At 49.0% G+C, this 20717-nt stretch overlaps 2 protein-coding genes across 10 annotated transcripts in view; one reads left to right on the forward strand and one right to left on the reverse strand.

The window, feature by feature from the left end:
* RASSF5 (Ras association domain family member 5) overlaps positions 1 to 9270 on the forward strand; it is a 66876-nt gene extending 57606 nt beyond the window's left edge. For both annotated transcript variants that reach the window (XM_058700758.1, XM_058700759.1), the window contains 4 exons: positions 3163 to 3273; positions 4412 to 4709; positions 5181 to 5296; positions 6910 to 9270. In XM_058700758.1, the coding sequence (XP_058556741.1) occupies positions 3163 to 3273; positions 4412 to 4709; positions 5181 to 5296; positions 6910 to 7062 (678 nt within the window). In that variant the 3' untranslated portion in view covers positions 7063 to 9270. The remainder of the gene's footprint in view (positions 1 to 3162; positions 3274 to 4411; positions 4710 to 5180; positions 5297 to 6909) is intronic.
* A 2822-nt stretch (positions 9271 to 12092) lies between these two features.
* The window catches only part of EIF2D (eukaryotic translation initiation factor 2D), a 29328-nt gene continuing 20703 nt past the window's right edge, over positions 12093 to 20717 (reverse strand). For 7 of the 8 annotated variants that reach the window (XM_058700756.1, XM_058700755.1, XM_058700751.1 and 4 more), the window contains 6 exons: positions 20453 to 20542; positions 19665 to 19760; positions 18995 to 19102; positions 18282 to 18402; positions 13808 to 13982; positions 12093 to 12294 (listed from right to left, as the gene is read on the reverse strand). In XM_058700756.1, the coding sequence (XP_058556739.1) occupies positions 12224 to 12294; positions 13808 to 13982; positions 18282 to 18402; positions 18995 to 19102; positions 19665 to 19760; positions 20453 to 20542 (661 nt within the window). In that variant the 3' untranslated portion in view covers positions 12093 to 12223. The remainder of the gene's footprint in view (positions 12295 to 13807; positions 13983 to 18281; positions 18403 to 18994; positions 19103 to 19664; positions 19761 to 20452; positions 20543 to 20717) is intronic. The other variant, XM_058700752.1, reaches the window with a different exon arrangement.

Here is a 20717-nt window from a genome sequence, read left to right on the forward strand (position 1 = left end):
CACTTCCAACGGGGCGGGGAGACCAGGACGCTTGTCTTTTGCATCAGTCCTGGAAGGGGTGACCTCGGATGCTTGCGTCACTTCCCCAGGTTTGTGGCGGGAAAGGGGGCGGATAGATGGGTTATCTGCTGAAGGAAAGGGGAACAGGAAGAAGAAGAAACCTTTAGTCACAGTAGCTCTGCCTCTTGCTGTATACAGACCCAAGCCCGGAACAATCGGCTTTTGCAAGCTGTGACACAGCTGCCTTTTCTGACAGGGAAATGGCTGTAGCCAGTTGGAAGCTATGAGAGATCTCTCAGGAGCTTCGAGAGTTTCCTTTCCATCATTTAACTTTTTTTTTTTTTGTAGACAAGTTTGAGAAAGCTGTGAACTCCTGAGGAGGGGACAGCCTGCGTGCTTCACGGCTGGAAAGGGGGGAGCACATGGGAGTAACCAGATGACTGGTCTTTCTGGCCGGAAGCTCCCAGGGCTGAGCCTCCGCCAGGCACACGTGGCCCCGTAGGGATGAGCCCCGCTGTGGAGAGGGTTGGGAGGGTTTCTGGGGCAGTGTGTGTCTCCAGGAACTAACTGTGGGAATGGATGAGGAATCAGGAGCTCCATTTGAGGAGCTGGGTTAATGAATTGACAGTGAATGAAGACACTCTGTGAGGCTCGTATCACCTGCTACTTACCTCAAGCAAACAGGAGATGCCCTGGCCTGTGCTCCCCCTTGGGTGGTCTTCGATGGGATCAAGGTCCAGTTCAAGAGCCTGAGCAGCCACGTAGGAAAAGGGTGGGTCCTGCCTCCTGGCAGCTACATCCCACTTGCGGGATGAGAAGTCCCTCCTTGACGTCTTTGCAGGTGACGTGGTGCCCGTGGGTCCTGATGCCTCTGGGGTCTGGCCCACTGATCAGATACACTTGGATGAATGTTTCACAGGTCCCATAGTTTATAGGCCTCGGTTTAACAGCTGCACACCCCAGCCTGGAGGGGTGGAATTTCAGCGGGCATTATGGGAGTGGCAGAAGCTGCCTAGAATGGCCAGGTGGTGAATCGAGAAGAACGTGGGCTGCAGATTTAGATGGGCTCTGCTCTCCAGGCCCTACTCAGATGCTTACTAGCAGTGGGACCACAGATCTGTTCCTTAACCCCTCTAAGCCTCAGTTTTATAATCTGTAAAATGGGAGTAGCGTAGGTGGTATGTGAGAGAAGGTATGTGAAAGCACGTCGCACAATGCTGTTCTTTTCAGGACCCCTGAGGAAGAGTACAGTGGGGAGCAGACAAGCCAAGGGAAGATGCTGCGATGGAAAAGGGGTGTGGGCTTATCTCCATGCAGAGGGGCGGGGGTGGGCGCCACGCCAGCTCACCACAGCAGCCACAGAACATGTTATCGGCCCCGGGGAGGGGGGTGGGAGAGCAGGAGGAGGAAGTGAGGGCATCCTGCTGGGTGTGCCCAATCTCCACGGACAGCCTGCTGGAGGGAGGACAGCCAGGGCGGGCTCTGTTGGGGGCTCCCATTGTGTTCAACTGGGTGGTGTTGCCATGACAGGGTGGGTGTGAAGTTCCCCAGCCAAACCCCACCCCTGAAGGGTGGTGTCAGGGAGGCAGCCAGGAGAACACAGACGCTCTGCCTCTCTGGGCCTGTTTCCTCATTTGCCAAAGGAGAATCCTGATCCGCGTTGAGTCTGCTAGATTTCTAAAATCAGGCGAGTTCTGGGTGGATTTTTCTCAAACCATGGCTCCTGCACTCCAGGCCACACACAGGCAGCATGGAGACAAGATTGAGAAGCTGGGCGGCAGGGAGGTTGGGAGAAATGCAGGGAAGTAACGAGGGACAGAGTTGCCGAGACCCCAGAATTCACCCCTGAACCCCCTCCACAGCGTGAAGGACACTGACCCCCAGCTTCTTCTTCAGTTTTGTTCTTCCCTTACCCTTCCCTAGGGGGAGAGGGCACCAGGGGAGCCCTTGGGAAGGACTCAACAGAACAGCCCTGGAATTTCCTCTTAGTTCTGCACATATGGACAGGGCTCTAGGCAACTTACTGAACTCCTTAGTCCTGGTTGTCTCACTTGTAAAATGTAGGTAATAAACTCCATCTCACAGAGTTCTGGTTCATGAGGATGAAGAGACCGTGCATGCCAAGTTCTCACCACAGAGGGGGTGCTGAGAACATGTTCGTTGTCCCCATGCTCCAGGAGAGGAGGCTGATTCTTTCAATTATTGTAGAAGGACAGCCCCCTGTCCCTTTCTAGTTCACTCATTTGTTTGATAAATATATACAGTTCACCCCTGAGCAACGTCAGGGTTGGGGGCGCTGACCCCCCTGCACAATAAAAAATCTGAGTATAACTTTTGACATCCCCAAACCTTCACCACTGATAGCCTACTGTTGACCAGAAACCTTACCAATAACATGAACAGTCGATTAACTCAGTTTTGTATGTTATGTGCATTCTTACAATAAAGTGAGCTAGAGAAAAGAAAATGTTATGAAGAAAATCATAAGGGAGAGAAAATACATTTACAGCACCGGACTGTATTTATCAAAAAAGAATTGGTGTATAAGGGGATCCATGCAGTTCAAACCTGTATTGTTCAGGGATCAGCTGAACTGACTTATGTGCAAAATTCTGTGGCTGGTGATGTGGGGCCTGAACTGATGCTCACGTGCCCTTGGTCCCCTGGGTCGGGGTGAATTACTGTCTTTCCCATCAGCATATGCTGGGACTGTGTGTACATTCCTTTCTCTCCAGCTCTATTGTTACTTCCTTGAGGAGATGGACCCCGGCTTGCATTTCTCTGCATCTCCCTTAGCATCTAAAGGCTATGTTTTCCATAGCAACCCTCTGTGAGCCAATGCTGCTCTGCTGATTCACCAGATTTGTGGTCGGTGCCCATGTGCTGGGCATGTTCATATTAGTCTCACAGCAAGCCTGAAGGGTAGTTATTGTTCCCATTTCACAGGTGAGGAGACTGAGGTTTAGAGCTATTTCCCCAGGGCTGGCCCGGCTAGGCAGTGGCACCGCTGGAATTTGACCTCTGATTGTTCTGTGAGCCCACGGAATTAGTTTTTACCCCGTGGGGCTGGTGCTCCCTATGCTTGGTCAGGGAGGCCTTTGGGAGGGTGTGGTCCTACCCTTTCTCATCCACTGTGTGCCCACTCTCACTTCTGTGTTCCAGAATGTCTGTAAACCCCCGGAGGAGACGCAGCGCCCGCCCACACTGCAGGAGATCAAGCAGAAGATTGACAGCTACAATACCCGGGAGAAGAACTGCCTGGGCATGAAGCTGGTGCGTCGGGCCGCCCCCATCCACGACCCCGGCCACGCCCCCGGTCACTTGGGCTCCCCTGCTCCCCCTCTAGGTTCTGGGGCGGCCCTTCTGAGGCCCCTCCCCTTTCCCCAGGCCTGGGGGCTTGTGCAAGGCTGAGAACCCAGGTGGTCAGGGACCCACCCCCGGGGGGCTGCAGGGAAGAATGGGCTTTAGAATAAGATCCAAATCCGTCTCTGGCTCTTCCCACTTTTCGATTTGGGAACCTTCTTAACGTCCCTGAGCTTCAGTGTGAAAGAGGTATTGGTGCCCACTTGTCAAAGCTGTCCTGAGATTTAAGTAATATAGAGTGACCTGGTACTGCTCCGCCCTCAGGAAGGCCTCACAAGGGCGGTTCGCAGCTCCTCGTCCTCTCCCTCTTGGTTGTTGCACCGTTACAGCCTGCGTCTCAGGAGGCTTCCTTGGACTGTGCAGCGCTCTGAGCAGGGAGGCACCGACTCTGTGCCAGGCTAGCGAAGGCCATCTTCAGTGGGAAGGGAAGGGGAGGAGAAGGTAGAAGAACGCTGCCCCCTGCCGGAGGCTGGTAGCAACTGGCTCTGGGGGCTTCGGCCAGAGGGCACGCTAGAAAATCCAGTGTCCGGTGGACCTGGGCATTAAGTCTTGCAGGCTGCTGGTTTGGAAAGAAATACAGGAGGAAATCCAGTGGGCCGGTTCTCCAGGGGCCTCTTTACAGAGCCTTCCTGCTCCTCCCTGGTTTGGAGGGGCAAACTAGAGAGGACGCTCCAGACCCTGCCTCCCAGGAGTGGGGACTCACCAAAGGCAGGGGATTGGGACAGGGAGCCTGAGCCTCCAGAGCGAAAGCCACGGCAGCTCCTCGTGTCCCCCCTGGTTGCTGGATACTGCGTGCCTTCTCTTGGCCCGATGCGGGGCTGGCAGGGGGACAGTGTCTCTGCCCTCCAGCACCTCCAGGTCAGCAGAGACGGGAAGGAACTCGGGGAGACAGGTGGGGGGCTGACTGGGACAGCACTGTTATTAGGAAAGGCCTCTGCAACCACCCCACCCCCTGCCCCTGATCCAGGGCAGTGGCCCAGAGTGGCAGCTAGGATCATGCAAGTCAGACCGGAGCTGACCCATGGGGCACCCCCCCCTTCTTCCTCAGAGTGAGGATGGCACCTACACGGGTTTCATCAAAGTGCATTTGAAACTTCGGCGGCCAGTGACCGTGCCTGCGGGGATCCGGCCCCAGTCCATCTACGATGCCATCAAGGAAGTGAACCTGGCGGCCACCACGGACAAGCGGACGTCCTTCTATCTTCCTCTGGATGCCATCAAGCAGCTGCACATCAGCAGCACCACCACGGTCAGTGAGGTCATCCAGGGGCTGCTCAAGAAGTTCATGGTTGTGGACAATCCCCAGAAGTTTGCACTTTTTAAGCGGATACACAAGGACGGGCAAGGTATGAGAGAGCAAGCTCCCGGCCAGAAACCACCTCTCCCACTGAACCCCTGCCAGACTTGGGTGGGAGGACTGGGCTTCCTCTGGGCACTGCACTCCAGCCACGTGGAAGGGCCACACAGGCACTCTGGGCAGAGAGCTGGACGGGGAGCACGCGCCTGCTCTCGGTGCCCCTCACTTTGTACGTGACTGCGGGAGACCCACACCCTGGGCTCCCACTTCCTGATCTGTGGAATGGGAGAGCACCCGCCTGCCACTGCTAATCTTTTGGGAGGTGATGCAAGTGGAAACAAGTTTCCCACTCTCAGCAGACACCAAAAATAAAAGGTCCCTCCCTATGTCTTCTCATCAGGTTCATTTCATTAGGTTGGAAGGTTGGCTACTTCCAGTTATAACCACCCTGCGTCTTATTTCTGGGTCTGTCCTCCTCCCCACCTCCGATGAGCCCCTAACTCCCTCTCTTGGTTTGCAGTGCTCTTCCAGAAACTCTCTATCGCTGATTGCCCCCTGTACCTGCGCTTGCTGGCTGGGCCGGACAATGACGTCCTCAGCTTTGTGCTCAAGGAGAATGAAACTGGAGAGGTGGAGGTAGGTCTGGGCCCCTTTGCTGGTTGCACAAACCCAGCCCTCAGGGCACTGGATGGGGCACCCTCGTGGGCGTCGTCCTCCCTACCCGGCATAGCTGGGGGCCCTGCGGAGGCAGCTGGGAAAATGGGCTGAGAAAGTGGAGCCGGGGTAAGTGCTGGGCCAAGGAGGTTCAGCGTCCAAAGCCAGGATTGTAAGCATCCTGGGGGATGCAAGTCAGCGCCTGTGTCTGGCAAGGTCTGTGGAAAGAAAGGATTTCATGGGCTTTCTTTCTGAACACCCAGGGTGGAGGGGCACTGGGAAGCTCCTGTGTCCGGGCCCAGGTTGGTTTTGCTCCAGGATGGCCTGAGGCCCAGCAAGCTCCATGCCACACACACTGAGCCGTGCGTCTCTCCCTGGCTCTTAAAAACGGACCTCCTTCCTCAAAGGGGAGTTCATCAGAGAGCAGTGTGGCGGCACGAACTAGGGTGAAATCAGGCTGGCGCCCTCCGCGGCCTGGGATACTTGGGAGCTGGAGTCACGGAGGAGTGGCCGAGGGCGGGGAGCATCCTCGGCGTTTGGCACACTGTGTTCGGTGGAGGCCTAGGGTTAGGGGTCGCCGTGGAGATTCGGGGCATCTAGGCAGGTGTTAGGGCTCTGTCCCCTCTCCCTGCTTCAGTCAGGCAGCTGGGCTTCCAGCAGACGTATACACTGGAGTCAGATTTTCGGAAAAAGTACTCTGCTGAAAACGTCTGAACACTGCAGGCCTGGTGCACAGCTCTCGGGCCTGGGAGTTCAGAGACGGGGCTCTAATTCCGGTTCTGCTGCTGCAGCTCTGTCCCAGTAGCTCTACCACCTTCCCTCTGTGGGCTTCGGTCTCCTCAGTTATGCAATGTGGGGATTAAACTAGATAAACGTGAATATTCTTTTGTGCTCAAAAGAGCTTAGGAGTCAAAACCCCTGGCTCCACAGAGTGGGGCGGGGGCTCTGCTCCTGGGTCAGCCTGAGAGCAGTGACGCTTGCCTTCCGTCCCGGGAGGCCAGGTCCCATCGGGGCAGGCCTGGGCCAACCGGGCTCTACAGAGCTTTACAGGTTATGTTACCTCGTTATCTGCTCTGCCAGCCAAGGGAGGCGGAGACCCTAAGCCCGTGGCAGATGAACAAGCAGGCTGAGAAGGGCACAGTGATGTGCCCGATATCCCATGGTGGAGTCAGGCTGAAACACAGTCTCCGGGGGCTGAGTCCAGCTCCACCTGCCTCTTGGGGGTCTGCACGCTGAGAGCCTGTCGCTCATCGCCCCGCAGCAGACAGCCAGAGAGGCCAGCAGGGGCCCCGGGCGGCTCTAGCGTCTGGGATCTGAACAGATCTCAGCTGCTACAGAGAAAACGGAAGATGGTTGATTCTCCAAATAAAACACCGCACATGGACTGGTACATCTTGGTCATGAGATGCCGGGATTTGAAATTTGGTTGCTGGTATGACAAGGGAAACCCAAGCTCTATCCACTGCACTTGCCTATTCGGTAGCGAACCGTGTGTGAACCGTGTGAACCGGGGAGGCAGCGTGGGCCCCTCAGGTCGTGTGGCTTCTGACCTGTCTCCTGTTCTGTTTCTCCCCCATCTCCCTCGTGCCTCGCAGTGGGACGCCTTCTCCATCCCTGAGCTCCAGAACTTCCTCACGATCCTGGAAAAAGAGGAGCAGGACAAAATCCAACAAGTGCAGAAGAAGTATGACAAGTTTAGGCAGAAACTGGAGGAGGCCTTAAGAGAATCCCAGGGCAAACCTGGGTAACCGGTCCTGCTTCCTCTTCTGGTGCCCGCGGATTTATTTTTATGATTAATTATTATTTTGCAACAGACACTTTTTCTCAGGACACCTCTGGCGGGTGCATTTGTGCCCAGCTGGCAGTTCCAGATGTGGCACGAAACCTCTGAGGGGCGAAGGTACGCGCGGGCCAGGCGCTGCCTGCCGCTCGCTGCTGAGGAGGGGGATGGGGGACAGAGCAGCCTCGGTCCTGGACAATCCTCCCGGAAGCCAACCGGCTGCCTCTGTCATCACCGAACCGCAATTGTTCGCACCAGCCGGCAAAGGAAAGAAGAAAGGTTTTAGAGCTGTTACGTTCTTTCTCTGGCTTTTATTCTTCTTCAGTTTCTCTCGTATTTGCCGCCCACAGACCTTTATTTATGAGTCAAAAATTGTAGCATATTCCTCTGGCAGATCTGAGCTGAGCCCTGGAAAGCAGGATAATGCTCGTAAAAGGACTGTTCCCTCACTGCCCCAATGTGACCATTGTTCATGCTCAAGGGAAGGTTACAAAGCCACTGGCCCCAGATGCTCAGGTAGGGAGCACCAAAGCTGAGGCCGGCTCGGAGGCTTCTGGAGAAGCCGCAGCCCGCCCTGGCCCTCATTGCTCAAGAGTCTGTGCACGTAAACCCAAAGGCATATGTTATTTGCGCAAGTGTGACAGTCACGTCTTTGTCGTGAACAGACAAGTGTTTGTTTTTAAGTTACAGTTTTGAATTTGACATTGCCATCATCATCATGTGTTTCCACCAAAGGGAAACCAACCATTCACCATTTTGAATGTCTCCTGTGAGAATGGAAATCAGGCGGTCTGAGAAAGCCGAGAGACGTCGCAGAGAAGTGTGTCCAACTTGCCTTTGGCCTTCCCCCAGCTAGCGAGCTGGGGAGGGCCTGGCTGCCTTGCTGTCCCCCTTGGGCTGCAGCACGGCCTGTCTGCTTCCGCCAGGACTCAGGTGCTGTCAGAGGAGCCGCCTTGACTCTGAAGCCCGGCCCGCCCGTGGCACTGTGCTCAGTGAGCCTGTGGGCTGGCTTCCTGCTGACCTCAGTGCCTTTTTTGTTTTCAGAGAGAGGAGCAGGGTGCATTTGCTTGATGCTCTACTGCCGGCTTGCTCCTGCCAGGAAGTGGCCCACGGCGGTGTGGGGGGCAAGGCCAGGAGAGCCCTCCCTCCAAGGCTGGTGCAAGAGTCAAAGACCTTCCCATCTGAGATCCTGGGCTTTGACTCCCAAGAAGTGATGTCAACCGCAGGGACAGGGTGGGTCAGATTCCTAACTTACATCTGTACTGGCTCCCGGTTCAGGTGCAAACTTAAAAATGAACCAGCCAAACAACTGAAGCGAGTAGCCAGGACTGCGAAGACACTCCAGTGAGGAGGGAGGACTTTTAACTTCCAAAGCAGGGACGGTTTTCCCATCCAGCCTCTCAGAGATCACTTCTTCGCTCCTCTGCCTTCCCAGGTCCTGCTTGGGTCAGGTTGAGCCCCAGCTTGTGTAGCCTCAGAAGTCCCCTCCCTGACCCTTGCTGCATCCTCACTGCCCCTGATCCCAGAAGGAATGCTGACCCCTTGTCATCCAAACTGTGTCTGTCGTCTTCAAAGCTGCAGAAGCAAGACGAGCTAGCAGCTCAAGATTTTTGAGAACCCCCCCCCCCCCCACTCCCCACACCCTGGTTATCTGCCATCTCCTGCTCAGCCTTATCGCTTCCCTCCCTTAAGAAATCTCTCCCTGCTGTATATTAAAGGGAGTGGGTAGAGAGCCCCTTTTTCCTTCATGCTGCATGTCTGTAACATTAATGGAAGGCACGGCTCCTGCTGCAGCCACTGTGAATGCTGCTGAGGGCCTCCCTCTGATGGGGTGGCCATTTTATTTTTGAGAAGGAAAAAAAAAAGTCATGTCCATATATACGTAAGGGCATATAGCTATATATACAGAGATAGGGGTGTTTATGAAAGAAGATTATGGGAAAATTCCGACTTTATCTAAACCACAGTTAGACCCAGGACCCGTGCCGAGTCCCGAGCCTCGGAACATAGTCTGTGTGAATTATCCCTTCCCCCCAGAGGTGGGTATGACTGCTGGTAGTGCCTTCTACCCTTGTGTTGCCCAGTGTGTACGTGTTTGTCTTGAGGATATTTTCTTTTTAAGTGTCTTTCTTAGATGGGTTTAAAAAAAAGTAATAAAAGCTTGTTGCAAAAAGGATTCAGACTGGAGACACCTTTGGCCTTCACCATCTCCGGGGAACTGGGAGCTGGGAGAGAGGGTGGGAACAGGGAAGGGCACGCGCTTCTTGGCAGAGTCACATCCCCTTTTGCCAGCGAACAGAGGAGTGAAGGCTGCTCTTCAGATAGTCTGGAGAAAACGGACGGGACGCATGGGCCAGAGGGTGTTGCCCCAGTGACCGGCTGTCCTGCACACCCCCAGAGCAGGAGAGGAAAGGGGATGTGCTACAGAAGGGGATCCTGAGTGAGAAGAGAGGAGGGAGCTTTCTGGAGCTAAAGATGATTGAACATGAGGACAGACTACCGATGTGGACAAGGATTCTTCTATTTCTCGAGTTATTTAAAAATAAGGCAGATATGGGCGCCTGGGTGGCTCAGTCGGTTAAGCGTCCGACTTCAGCTCAGGTCATGATCTCACGGTCCGTGGGTTCGAGCCCCGCCATCGGGCTCTGTGCCGTCAGTTCGGAGCCTGGAGCCCGTTTCAGATTCTGTGTCTCCCCCTCTCTCTGCCCCTCTCCCACTCACATCCTGTCTCTATCAAAAAATGAATAAACCAAAAATAAATAAATAAGTAAATAAATAAATAAGGCAGATAGGACGTGCCTCTGAGAGTTTAAGATCAGCTCACCTGGAGGAGGGCAAATGAGGTGAGTAAAAAGACCCTTTCGTATTAGCATTATCTAACTTCCGTCAGAGAAACAGCTCTGTAATCACAGAAGCAACCACATAAAGTTGTTAAGAGAGATTCCTGCCTGCCTTCCAGTGGTGACAGCCAGCTCACTCCCTATCTCCCTGGAGGAGAGAACACTGTATCCAATAGACGTTCCTAAAGTTACCCAAGAATGGGGCACATCTGTAACATTTGTTCATCTAGACCGCCAAGAAGTATGTCTTTCAGTAACTTTGCCAAAACCTAGACATGAACCAGTTTCTGCTTTTCACTGAAATTCATCTGGTAACAGCATGGGATTAAGTTCAAAGTTATGGATTTGACCTCGATAGTGTTTGGCTTAGCACATAGGAACAACAAACAAACAAAACCCCAATTCATTAAACAGCCTAACCTTCCCCAGCCTTCTTACATGTATCTGTGGCGTTCACCAGGGGGAAAGGGAAGATGACCTAATGCAAATGTGTCATCATTACTGGGAAAACCAAAGCACACGTCCTGACAGGACTGTCCCAGCAGAATTCTAGGTTAAATCACAGTTAGAAGTGGATGTTCATTTTAGACCCACCCTCACTGCTTACTGGCTTTGTGTCTTTGTAACAGAGATCAACAAGGCAAGACACAACCTCTCTGAGCCTCCAATCCTGCCAAGACTGCAAAGCAAATCATGTTTGTGAAAGAACCTTATAAAGTACTACATGTTATCTGTATTCATATAAGGACCATATTTTATCACTACTATTCACACCATACTCCCTCAGATCAATCTGTCTGTCCAAAGGTTTTGTTGTAATAGGACCTTGTTTGGGGTCAATTTCCAAAATCCCTTCCTCGGTTCCATATGCCCGTGCTGGCAGAGAGAGGATTAGTAAAATTAAGGGGTTTACCTACAGCAAGTCACAAGTGACTAGCACTATTATTCTGGGTCTAATAATGAAAGGTAGGTGGTGTCACACACGCACTTTCATATCCCTTTCTTCCTTTCCAGCCCCAGATGGGTAATTTGCAAATATTTGCATATGTTCAAGTCTTTCTTATCTCAATTAAAAAAAACAAACAGTGAGATGAGAAAGGAAAGAAAGAAGTAAATTGAACTCTAATTGTTTTTTGATGGTAAAACCAAAGGACTCTCAGCTCTGCTCTCTAGTTCCTTCCTTTTGTACAAGGAGAGCTTTGGTCACAGAAGTGACTTCCGGACCAGCGTGGTGGTTCTGAACCTTTTTGGCAGTGATCCTGCTGGGAATGTGGCAAAAGCACGATAACCTCTCTTAGGAAAAGGATCATACAAAAAAATCTTGTGTACCATTTCAGGGAGTTCACAGATCCTCTGAAGACCAACTAAAGACCTCTTCCATGAGTCCCCAGTTAAGAAGTTCAGGGCTAAAGAAAGCATTTGTTGGATAAGACTCTTCCCTGTGACAAGGCCATCATGCCGCAGCCACATCACAATCTACCATCACCAGTGGCAGCGTGCCAGCGTTGGGGAAGAAGTCACTATTGTTGAGAAACCCATGTGCTTTTAGGATTTATTTTTATCTAGCCCAAATGTTGCTGCAACTTAGGGCCAAGACTTTCTTCTTTTGCCTTGCTCCATGGCAGAGAATAGCTGAGTTCTGCTTCTATGCGACTAACCCTTTACAGATGTGAAGGGACTATTTTTGGGCAAGAGGCTGTGGACTATTTGCTTAGAGGGGCTTTAAAAACACTGGAAGTCCCTACCTGCCTGAGCTTTGGATGGGCCATCTGGCCTTGAAAGCAGGAAAGGCACTAAACCCACTGAAATCACATGTATAGAAAAGGGACTCCACAACAACCTCTTATGTCAATTTAAATTGGCGAATGACTAGGGCACCTGGGTGGCGCAGTCGGTTAAGTATCTGACTCTCAATTTCAGCTTAGCTCATGATCTTGTGGTTTGCGAGTTGGAGCTCTGCGTCGGGCTCTCTGCTGACAGCTCAGAGCCTGGAGCCTGCTTCAGATTCTGTGTCTCCCTCTCTCTCTCTGCCTCTCCTCTGCTCATGCTCTCTCTCTCAAAAATAAATAAATATTAAGAAAACAATTAAATTGGCGTATGACTTGAAAATTTTACTACAACATTTTAGCTAAGTGGAGGAAACAAGAGGGAAATCAGATTTAGATTAGAATAAAAATTTATTTTGGTAAAGAATTATATTGTTTCATTTGTAAAAGCTGAAAATGCTCATATAAATTACCAGCCCAGAGCTTGATTTCCACTGGATCGCCCGCATGAAACAAGAGTCTGTTACTTCTTCTTGCCAGGTTTGGGGGCCTTTTCGAGGCCTTGGATGTGTTTCCGAGGAAGCTGATACTCTTCTACAATCCAAAAAGCAGAAACTCCAAGCTCGCTCTTCTCCTGCTCCCTCCCTGCCACCTCCTGCCCTTGGCCCCCCACCCCCATGGGCTGACCCACCTGCACAGCTACCTCCCCGCCCTCTCACCCCACTGTGCGCTCATTTCTGTTGTGAACTTCCGTTCAATCAACCTCCATCATGTGACCGCTTCTTCTATACCCAGCTCAAACCTAGCTCCTCTGGGAAGCTGTCTGGGATGGACCATTTATCCTTATACCTCATGGCTGAAATGTGTATTTTAGCAATTTTCACACTGATAGCCACTTTCTAGGGTATACTTGAGGCATTTATAATTTTCTCATGAGAGAGAATGTATGCATCTGTGTTTAGTCATGTGCTTGGCTATTTTCCTCTGTATTTCTTCTTAGTATCTCAGATAGGAATTCTTCACTTAAAGGGGTCAACTCCAAAAGTTAGCTACAGGGTCCTGCCTTAAGCCCTAAAATACATTTGCTTATTGAGCATTTACTATGCCAGGCCCTGAGCATGAAAAGGATGAAGGGAAGGTCTCTGACTTAAGTTGCTCCGTCTAGCAGAGCGCTGATGTTAGGAAAAATTGGCCAAGTCGCAGATGCTAACCAGAAACATAAACACAACTGGAAAGTGATACATTGGCAATTTCTTAAATGCTAATTTAAGGACAGAAAAAAAAGTGGGGCTGCTCTAAGACAGGCTTTGTTTGACCCCTAAGCTGGGCCAATGAGCCCAGATGTGGTTGGGCAGATGTGGGCTGTGGGAGGGCGGGCGCACCAGGCAAGGGAACAGAGACAAAAGCACCAAGTGTGAATGTGCCTGGCACATCTGGGGAACAGCAAGGGCGGCAGCATGGCAGAGGCCCAGGGGTGGGGGAGAGAGCTGCCAGAGACCCCGAGGGGAAGATGATCTGGACTGGGAGGGTCTTATTTACTGAGTGTAGGAACTTATTCTGAAGGCAGTGACAAGGCATAAGGAGTTTTTACAGGAGAGTGATGCGATCTCGTTTGTTTTAGAAAGCTGACTCAGATATGGCGTGAACTGAGGACAAACTGGAGGCTGGATGCCCCAGACGTGGTAGAAAGAACTCAGGCTCTACAGTGTGACAAACCAAAGTTCAGAGCTGGGCTACAACACCAAACAATTGAGTATCTCAGGGCAAGGTACTGAATCTCTCTGAAGCTCAGTTTCCTCATCTGCAAAAGAGAAACAGTTCTGCAGCATCATCAGATTAAGAGAGATCATGCCTGCATGAAGCCCAGCAAAGTACCTAGCCCAGTCTGGATGCTCAAAAAATGTTTTATAAAAGGGAGAACCAGGAAGAAAACTACTCCGATAGCATGGTGGAGAGAGCTCTGAATTTGGGGGGCGGGGCAAAGGATCTGGCTCAAGTATTAGCTCCAACTCTTGCTGGCCAAGAACCATATGGCCACAAAGATTACGATGACTGGCGTGAGTTGAATTGGTGGGAAGATTTCTGCTCCTTCAGAGGGGATGCTCACCAAGCAACAGGCGGCTGAGGTGATGGACCTGGTTTCCCTGGATCTGGACCTGCAGGCTGTCCTTGGCCCCAGGGGCAGGCGTGACGGTTGCACTAGCCTGGCATCGCTGCTGGAGGATGGCGGCCACTGAACACGGGTCCAGGCCATAGGCCTCCAAGTTCCGGACCACAGTCACCTGTGGGGACAGAAGACTGATGGCAGGTGCAACCACAGGCCCTCCCCTTCATGGAGCCTTCTGGAGCCTCCGCAGCTCTCCACCCTCTATGTTCACCATCCCCACATCCACGGTACCTTTTCCTCCACGTGGTACTTTTATTTTTATGCTTATTGTTTCTTTCTATCCCATCCAATATATATACTTAATGGAATACTCTCTATCCCACATGTAACATGTGGGAACTTCTTAAAAAGTTCTTTTATGGGGCACCTGGGTGGCTCAGCCAGTTAAGCGTCCAACTTCAGCTCAGGTCATGAACTTGCTTTTTTGAGTTCGAGCCCCGTGTCAGGCTCTGTGCTGATAGCTCAGAGCTGTCTTTGGATTCTGTGCCTCCCTCTCTCTGCCCCTCCTCTGCTCACACTCTGTCTCTCTCTCTCTCTCAAAAATAAATAAAGTTAAAAAAAATTCTTTTTAAGTTCTTTTATTATGAAGAGTTAAAAACATAAATAAAAGTAGAACTGATTACTGAGCTCCTATGTTCCCATCACTGGCTGCAACAATTATCAACTCAGGACCAACCTCAATTCACCTAGACCCCTGTCCATATTACTTTAAAGCAAATCCTCCTGCACATCAGATCATTTTATCTACAAATGCTTTTGTACGTATCTCTAAAAGATAAGGGTTCTTTCAAAGACAAAGACAAAACCATCATCACACCTAAAAATGAATGGACAATAATTCCTTAATATCAAGCATTTCATCAGGAACACATTACATTTTTCTATTATTCATCAACTTCACAAATGACATATATATCATTTTGAGATTTAAAAAGAACATCAACACTTAAAATCACAATTCTCTCTTTTTGAAACAAGTTCTCTCGCATTATTTGTGACTAGAGAGAGATGGTCGAGTATGTTACCATCAGGAGTGGGCTGGGGAGGGCTGCTCTCGATAAAGTTACAGGTTCCAAATAACCCAGGCCTGTCAAGGGACTCCAGCCCCAGAGAATCTCAGAATTGATAAGACATCAGAGGTCACACCTATTTCGGCACCCCCATCTGATGCATGAACTCCTGGCTACATCTTCCCCCAAGTGGTTGCCCAATCTTTGCTTGTAGACCTCCAGACAATAACTCCCTATTTTGCAAAGCACCAATTTTAATTTTGGACAATTCTAACTGCAATCATCAATATTAAAAGTTAATGTTTAAATAAGTTAATACAAGCATTCCCTGATTTTTCAGAGTACACGGTATGCCACTTGGCTCTTATGAAAAGTCCCACATTAGTACCTGTTTTTGCTAACTGATTCAAATCCACAGGGTTTTCGCTTTTGTAAAAAAAAAAAAAAAAAAAATGTGAAAAGGGAAAATAGCATTCGGCATTGGTCTTCTGGGAGCCCTCACAGAGGCAGCAGGCACCGAGCAGCAAGAACACCCCGGTCACTCCTTCCCCGGAACTACACTCAGCCACCAGAGCTTTGAACTTTGTGAGCATCTGGGCCTTATCTCCATCTATTCTGTGTATTTGTTAGCAACATGTGTCCTGAGGTATCAGAAAAGCCTAAAAGAAGTTATTTTTGGGGTCCAGGAACACTCAAAATTTTTTCCATATAAATTCACGGTAATTGCTTTTTTTGCTTTGCAACCCTTTCAGGTTACAATAGGATTCAGAGGAGTGCTCCACTTTAAATAGTGGGGATTGAAGAAGACACAAAGAAATGGAAAAACATTCCAGCTCATGGATTGGAAGAACAAATATTGTTAAAACATGAATGCTACCCAAAGCAATCTGCACATTCAGTGCAATCCCAATCAAAATTGCACCAGCATTCCTCTCGAAGCTAGAACAAACAATCCTAAAATTTGTATGGAACCACAAAAGACCCCGAATAGCCAAAGTAATATTGAAAAAGAAAACCAAAGCAGGAGGCATCACAATCCCAGACTTTAGCCTCTACTACAAAGCTGTAATCATCAAGACAGTATGGTATTGGCACAAAAACAGACACATAGACCAATGGAACACAATAGAGAACCCAGAATTGGACTAACAAATGTATAGCCAACTAATCTTTGACAAAGCAGGAAAGAGTATCCAATGGAAAAAAGACAGTCTCTGTAGCAAATGGTGCTGGGAGAACTGGACAGCGACATGCAGAAGAATGAACCTGGACCACTTTCTTACACCATTCACAAAAATAAACTCAAAATGGATGAAAGACCTAAATGTGAGACAGGCAACCATCAAAACTCTATAGGAGAAAACAGCCAACAACCTCTTTGATCTCAGCCACAGCAATTTCTTGCTTGACACATGTCCAAAGGCAAGGGAATTAAAAGCAAAAATGAACTTTGGGACCTCATCAAGTTAAAAAGCTTCTGCACTGCAAAGGAAACAATCAACAAAAAGAAAAGGCAACCAACGGAATGGGAAAAGATATTTGCAAATGACATATCGGATAAAGGGCTAGTATCCAAAATCTGTAAAGAATTTACCAAACTCAACACCTGAAAAACAAATAATCTAGTGAAGAAATGGGCAGAAGACATGAATAGACACTCTTTCCAAAGAAGGCATCCAGATAGCCAACAGAAACATGAAAAGATGCTCGACGTCACTCATCATCAGGCAAATACAAATCAAAACCACACTGAGGTACCACCTCACACCAGTCAGAATGGCTAAAATTAACAACTCAGGAAACAACAGATGTTGGTGAGGATGTGGAGAAACGGGAACCCTCTTGCACTGTTGGTGGGAATGCAAACTGGTGCAGCTGCTCTGGAAAAGTGTGGAAGTTCCTCAAAAAATTAAAAATAGATCTACCCTATGACCCAGCAATAGCACTGCTAGGAATTTATCCAAAGGATACAGAAGTGCTGATTCATAAGGGCACATGTACCCCAATGTTTATAGCAGGGCTATCAATAATAGCCAAATTATGGATAGAGCCTAAATGTCCATCAACTTACGAATGAATAAAGAAGATGTGGTTTATATATACAATGGAATACTACTTGGCAATAAGAAAGAATGAAATCCTGCCATTTGCAGCAACGTGGATGGAACTCGAAGATATCATGCTAAGTGAATTAAGTCAGAGAAAGACAGATATCGTATGTTTTCACTCATGTGTGGAATTTGAGAAACTTAACAGAAGACCATGAGGAAAGGGAAGGGGAAAAAAATAGTTACAAACAGAGAGTGAAAGAGGCAAACCATCAGAGACTCTTGAATACAGAGAACAAAATGAGGGTTTATGGGAGGGTGGGAGAGAGGGGAAAATGGGTGATGGGCATTGAGGAGGGCACTTGTTGGGATGAGCACTGGGTGCTGTAAGTAAGCGATGAACCATGGGAATCTACCCCCAAAACCAAGAGCACGCTGTAACACATGCGTGTTAGCCAATTTGACAATGAATTATTTAAAAACAATAATAAACAAACAAATAGTGAAGAAAACCTACATACATAGAAACTGCTTAGTACAGAGTCTGGCACATAACTACATACTCGAGAAACAGTGCCTATTGCTAATTATTATTGAGGTTATCATTACCGGTTCTCATTTACTGCTTATATGTCAAGTACAATTCTAAGTGCTTCACGCATGTATGTTCCTTCATCTGGTCCTCACGGTGCCTTATAAGGTAGGCATTATCACCATTTTTCACATTAGTAAACTCAGGCAAAAAACCATTAACTTTCTCAACGTCAAGCAGCAAGGCAAAAGCCACATTTGAACCCACATGTTCCTAATGCCAAAGCCCACTCTTATAACCATACATTAGAAAGTTCTTTATTTTGAACCCAAGTATGTCTTCTTAGGATTTCCACCCAGTATTCCTACTTGTCTTCTCAAGGCATCTCAGAATAAGTGCACTCCTTTTCCCAAGAACAGCTTTTCATACACTTGAGGACAGACAGAATTTGTTTCCTATGTGTCTGTTGCCAGGCTAAACACACTTCTTTACAAGCTATTTTCACTGAGCAAGGCCCAAGAAGTAACAATGAGTGAGAGCTGAAAGCCCATGACAGGTCTAAGAGAAAAATAAAAATAAAATCTTGTTTACCTTTGGAACTAGGCTCTAGCGAGTTTCCCAGCACAAAATCCCAGAGGGAGGGAGTGAGGGGGCAGCATTACCTGTTTTCTATAAGGCCCAGCCCACTTATGCAAGCATGGGTCTTTCATTAACTATCTTTGTGGTGTGCCAATCTAAAATCCTCTAATCACATTGTAGAGAATAAAACTTATAGCAGGGACATTAAATCACCATCTTCCAACATTGTGTCTTTTAAAATTTACCTTTTTATTAGATGCTCTCTGTGCTAGGGTGATGTCAATTGGGCAGATTCTGCCTTTCTTCACAATGGGCTCTTGTCCTGGAAAAGTCACTTGATACACAGGCTGCAATTTTTCCAAACATCTGAAACAGGAGTTCATAAGCTATAGACTGGTAAAGCCAACAGAAGCTATCTCCTCATTCCCCGCTACGAGCGGGCGGCTGGGTGTGAGCCAATTTGCAGGCAGTGGTCTGCCCTGGGCTGCACTCAGAATCACCGACCTCACCCAAGGAGCTGCACCCAAGACCAATTAATTCAGAAACTCCAATATTCTTTAAAGATCCCCAGAGCTTGGCCAAAGTCAAGGCCCATGGATTCAGGGAAGGGATCATCAGTGACCTGAATCCCTGAAAACTGTCCAGCGGCCTGGCCTTCTGAAAATCTGTCCGGGCTGCCTTGTGGAGTTTACTCCGTCTCAAGACTCTCCTGTACCCAGTGTGCTGAAGTGCTGCTTCACATTTGTGACGTGTTCCAGTGAATCTTTTAGAGAACTCCTTTACCACAAAGAGTGTCCACCTTCTATCTAACCAGATTTTCTCGTTATCCTATACACTGGGACTGACCAACTTTTTCTATGAAGGGCCCGATGGCAAATATTCTACGCCTTAAGGCCACAGGGTCTGTGCAACCAGTCAACTCTGCCATGGTAGCATAAAAGCAACTGACAGACAATACATAAACAAATGGGTGTGGCTGTATTCCAAAAAATACAGGTAGCGGGTCAGATCTGGCTCATGGGCTGTAGTTTGCAAACTCCTGATGTACATAATTTTTAGTTTTGATCTGTGGAACAAGAACAAAGAATAAGAATCTTTCTTTTGAAGACTTTAAGACAATTTCTCCCAGCCTTCTTTTTGCTTCTAAATCTTTCTGAAGCTCTTAATTTTAATTCATTGTTCTTCTTTCTCCCTTTTCTCTTTTTTTAAAAAATTTTTTAATGTTTATTTTTGAGAGAGAGACACACACACAGAGTGAGAGTGGGGAAGGGGCAGAGAGAGAAGAGAGAGAGACAGAGACAGAGAATCTGAAGCAGGCTCCAGGCGGAGCCTGATGCGGGGCTCGAACCCATGAGCCGTGAGATTATGACCTGAGCTGAAGTCGGATGCTTAACCGACTGAGCCACCCAGGTGCCCCTTAGGTTCTCTTCTATATTGTGTTGGCTCAAATCATTCCAAGGAGCTTCCACATCAAAATCACCAAAACTGTGTTCATGTAGACGATTATCAGTTGAATTATGGAAAGAAAAATCAAAGACTAAGACAGTGACAACTTTACAGTTCAATGTGATGGACATTCAGGGGAGGGTGGGGGGAAACACTGGAGAGGGACTGCCAATCCCCACTACCTGGTCAGGAGACTGTCCCATGGAAGCTTCATGACTGTGTGCTGTTCGTTTTTCTCTAAGATGCAGTCACATAGGATGGGATCCAATTTCACGAGACTGAAGGGAAAGAAGAGATAATAAAGAAATGCCACTCCCGCCCCTACTGACCCCAGGGCCACCTCAGGATTCGTCTCTTATATGTCCTTTGTTGTCATCCAGAACCATTAGAACCAATTCAGGGGCCACAGTCCATGAAGCAGTGTACCCTGTGGATGGGACGTATGGAAGGTTTTCCTAGAACAAGGGTAATGCAGGTGGTAGAGGGGAGGGGGTGATGGGATCCCAGGCTCAGTTCTGCTAACTCATCATGATTAGGCCAACAGTTTCCAACTCTCTGATCATGGGGATATCTTCTGGAAAAAAAAAAAAAAGTAATGGAATGTTCTTCATTTAGTAGTTTATCTTTTGTATCCACTTACTAAGAAAACAGAGAATACCAAAAAGCCACAAGGACTTCGGTAAAATTTTTCTAAGTTTGTATTTTATTCCTCACAATAGCACATGCATTTGAAAACCAGCAGTGGATATATACGAGCTGATACGAACTCAGGCTATATATAGTCAGTGCTAACAGCACATGTGGATCCGAGCACCAGACAACTCGAGGTGTCCACAGCCTCTGGCTCAGGAACCACTGGCCCAAACAGCTGTGCTTTCCCCCGTTCCCCTCCAGTGCAGACATCCTCCACAGGGTGTGCAAGAGTGCGTCGTCACGGACTAATCTCCAGCAGAGCTCCACACCCACTCACTTTTTGTTGTCTGCATCAACGAGGTCATTTCTCTTGACATAGTTGATGATGATCATCCGGACCTCACCGCCCTCGAGAATGCTCCCCTTCCTAGGTCAGAAATGACCGGGGGGGGGGGGGGAGGGGTGGTTAGTTCCTGCTGTGCCAGGAGATAAACTGTGGACACCAAGACTCGCTCTCTGCTAGGCAGGCTGCTTTCCTGGGCTCTCTGACCTCCATTTTCTTCCCTTTCCTGACTGACGTGAGCAGGACCGTGTGCAGAGTA

This window comes from Neofelis nebulosa, chromosome 15 (genome assembly GCF_028018385.1).
Source record: "Neofelis nebulosa isolate mNeoNeb1 chromosome 15, mNeoNeb1.pri, whole genome shotgun sequence".
Taxonomy (NCBI): Eukaryota; Metazoa; Chordata; class Mammalia; order Carnivora; family Felidae; genus Neofelis; species Neofelis nebulosa.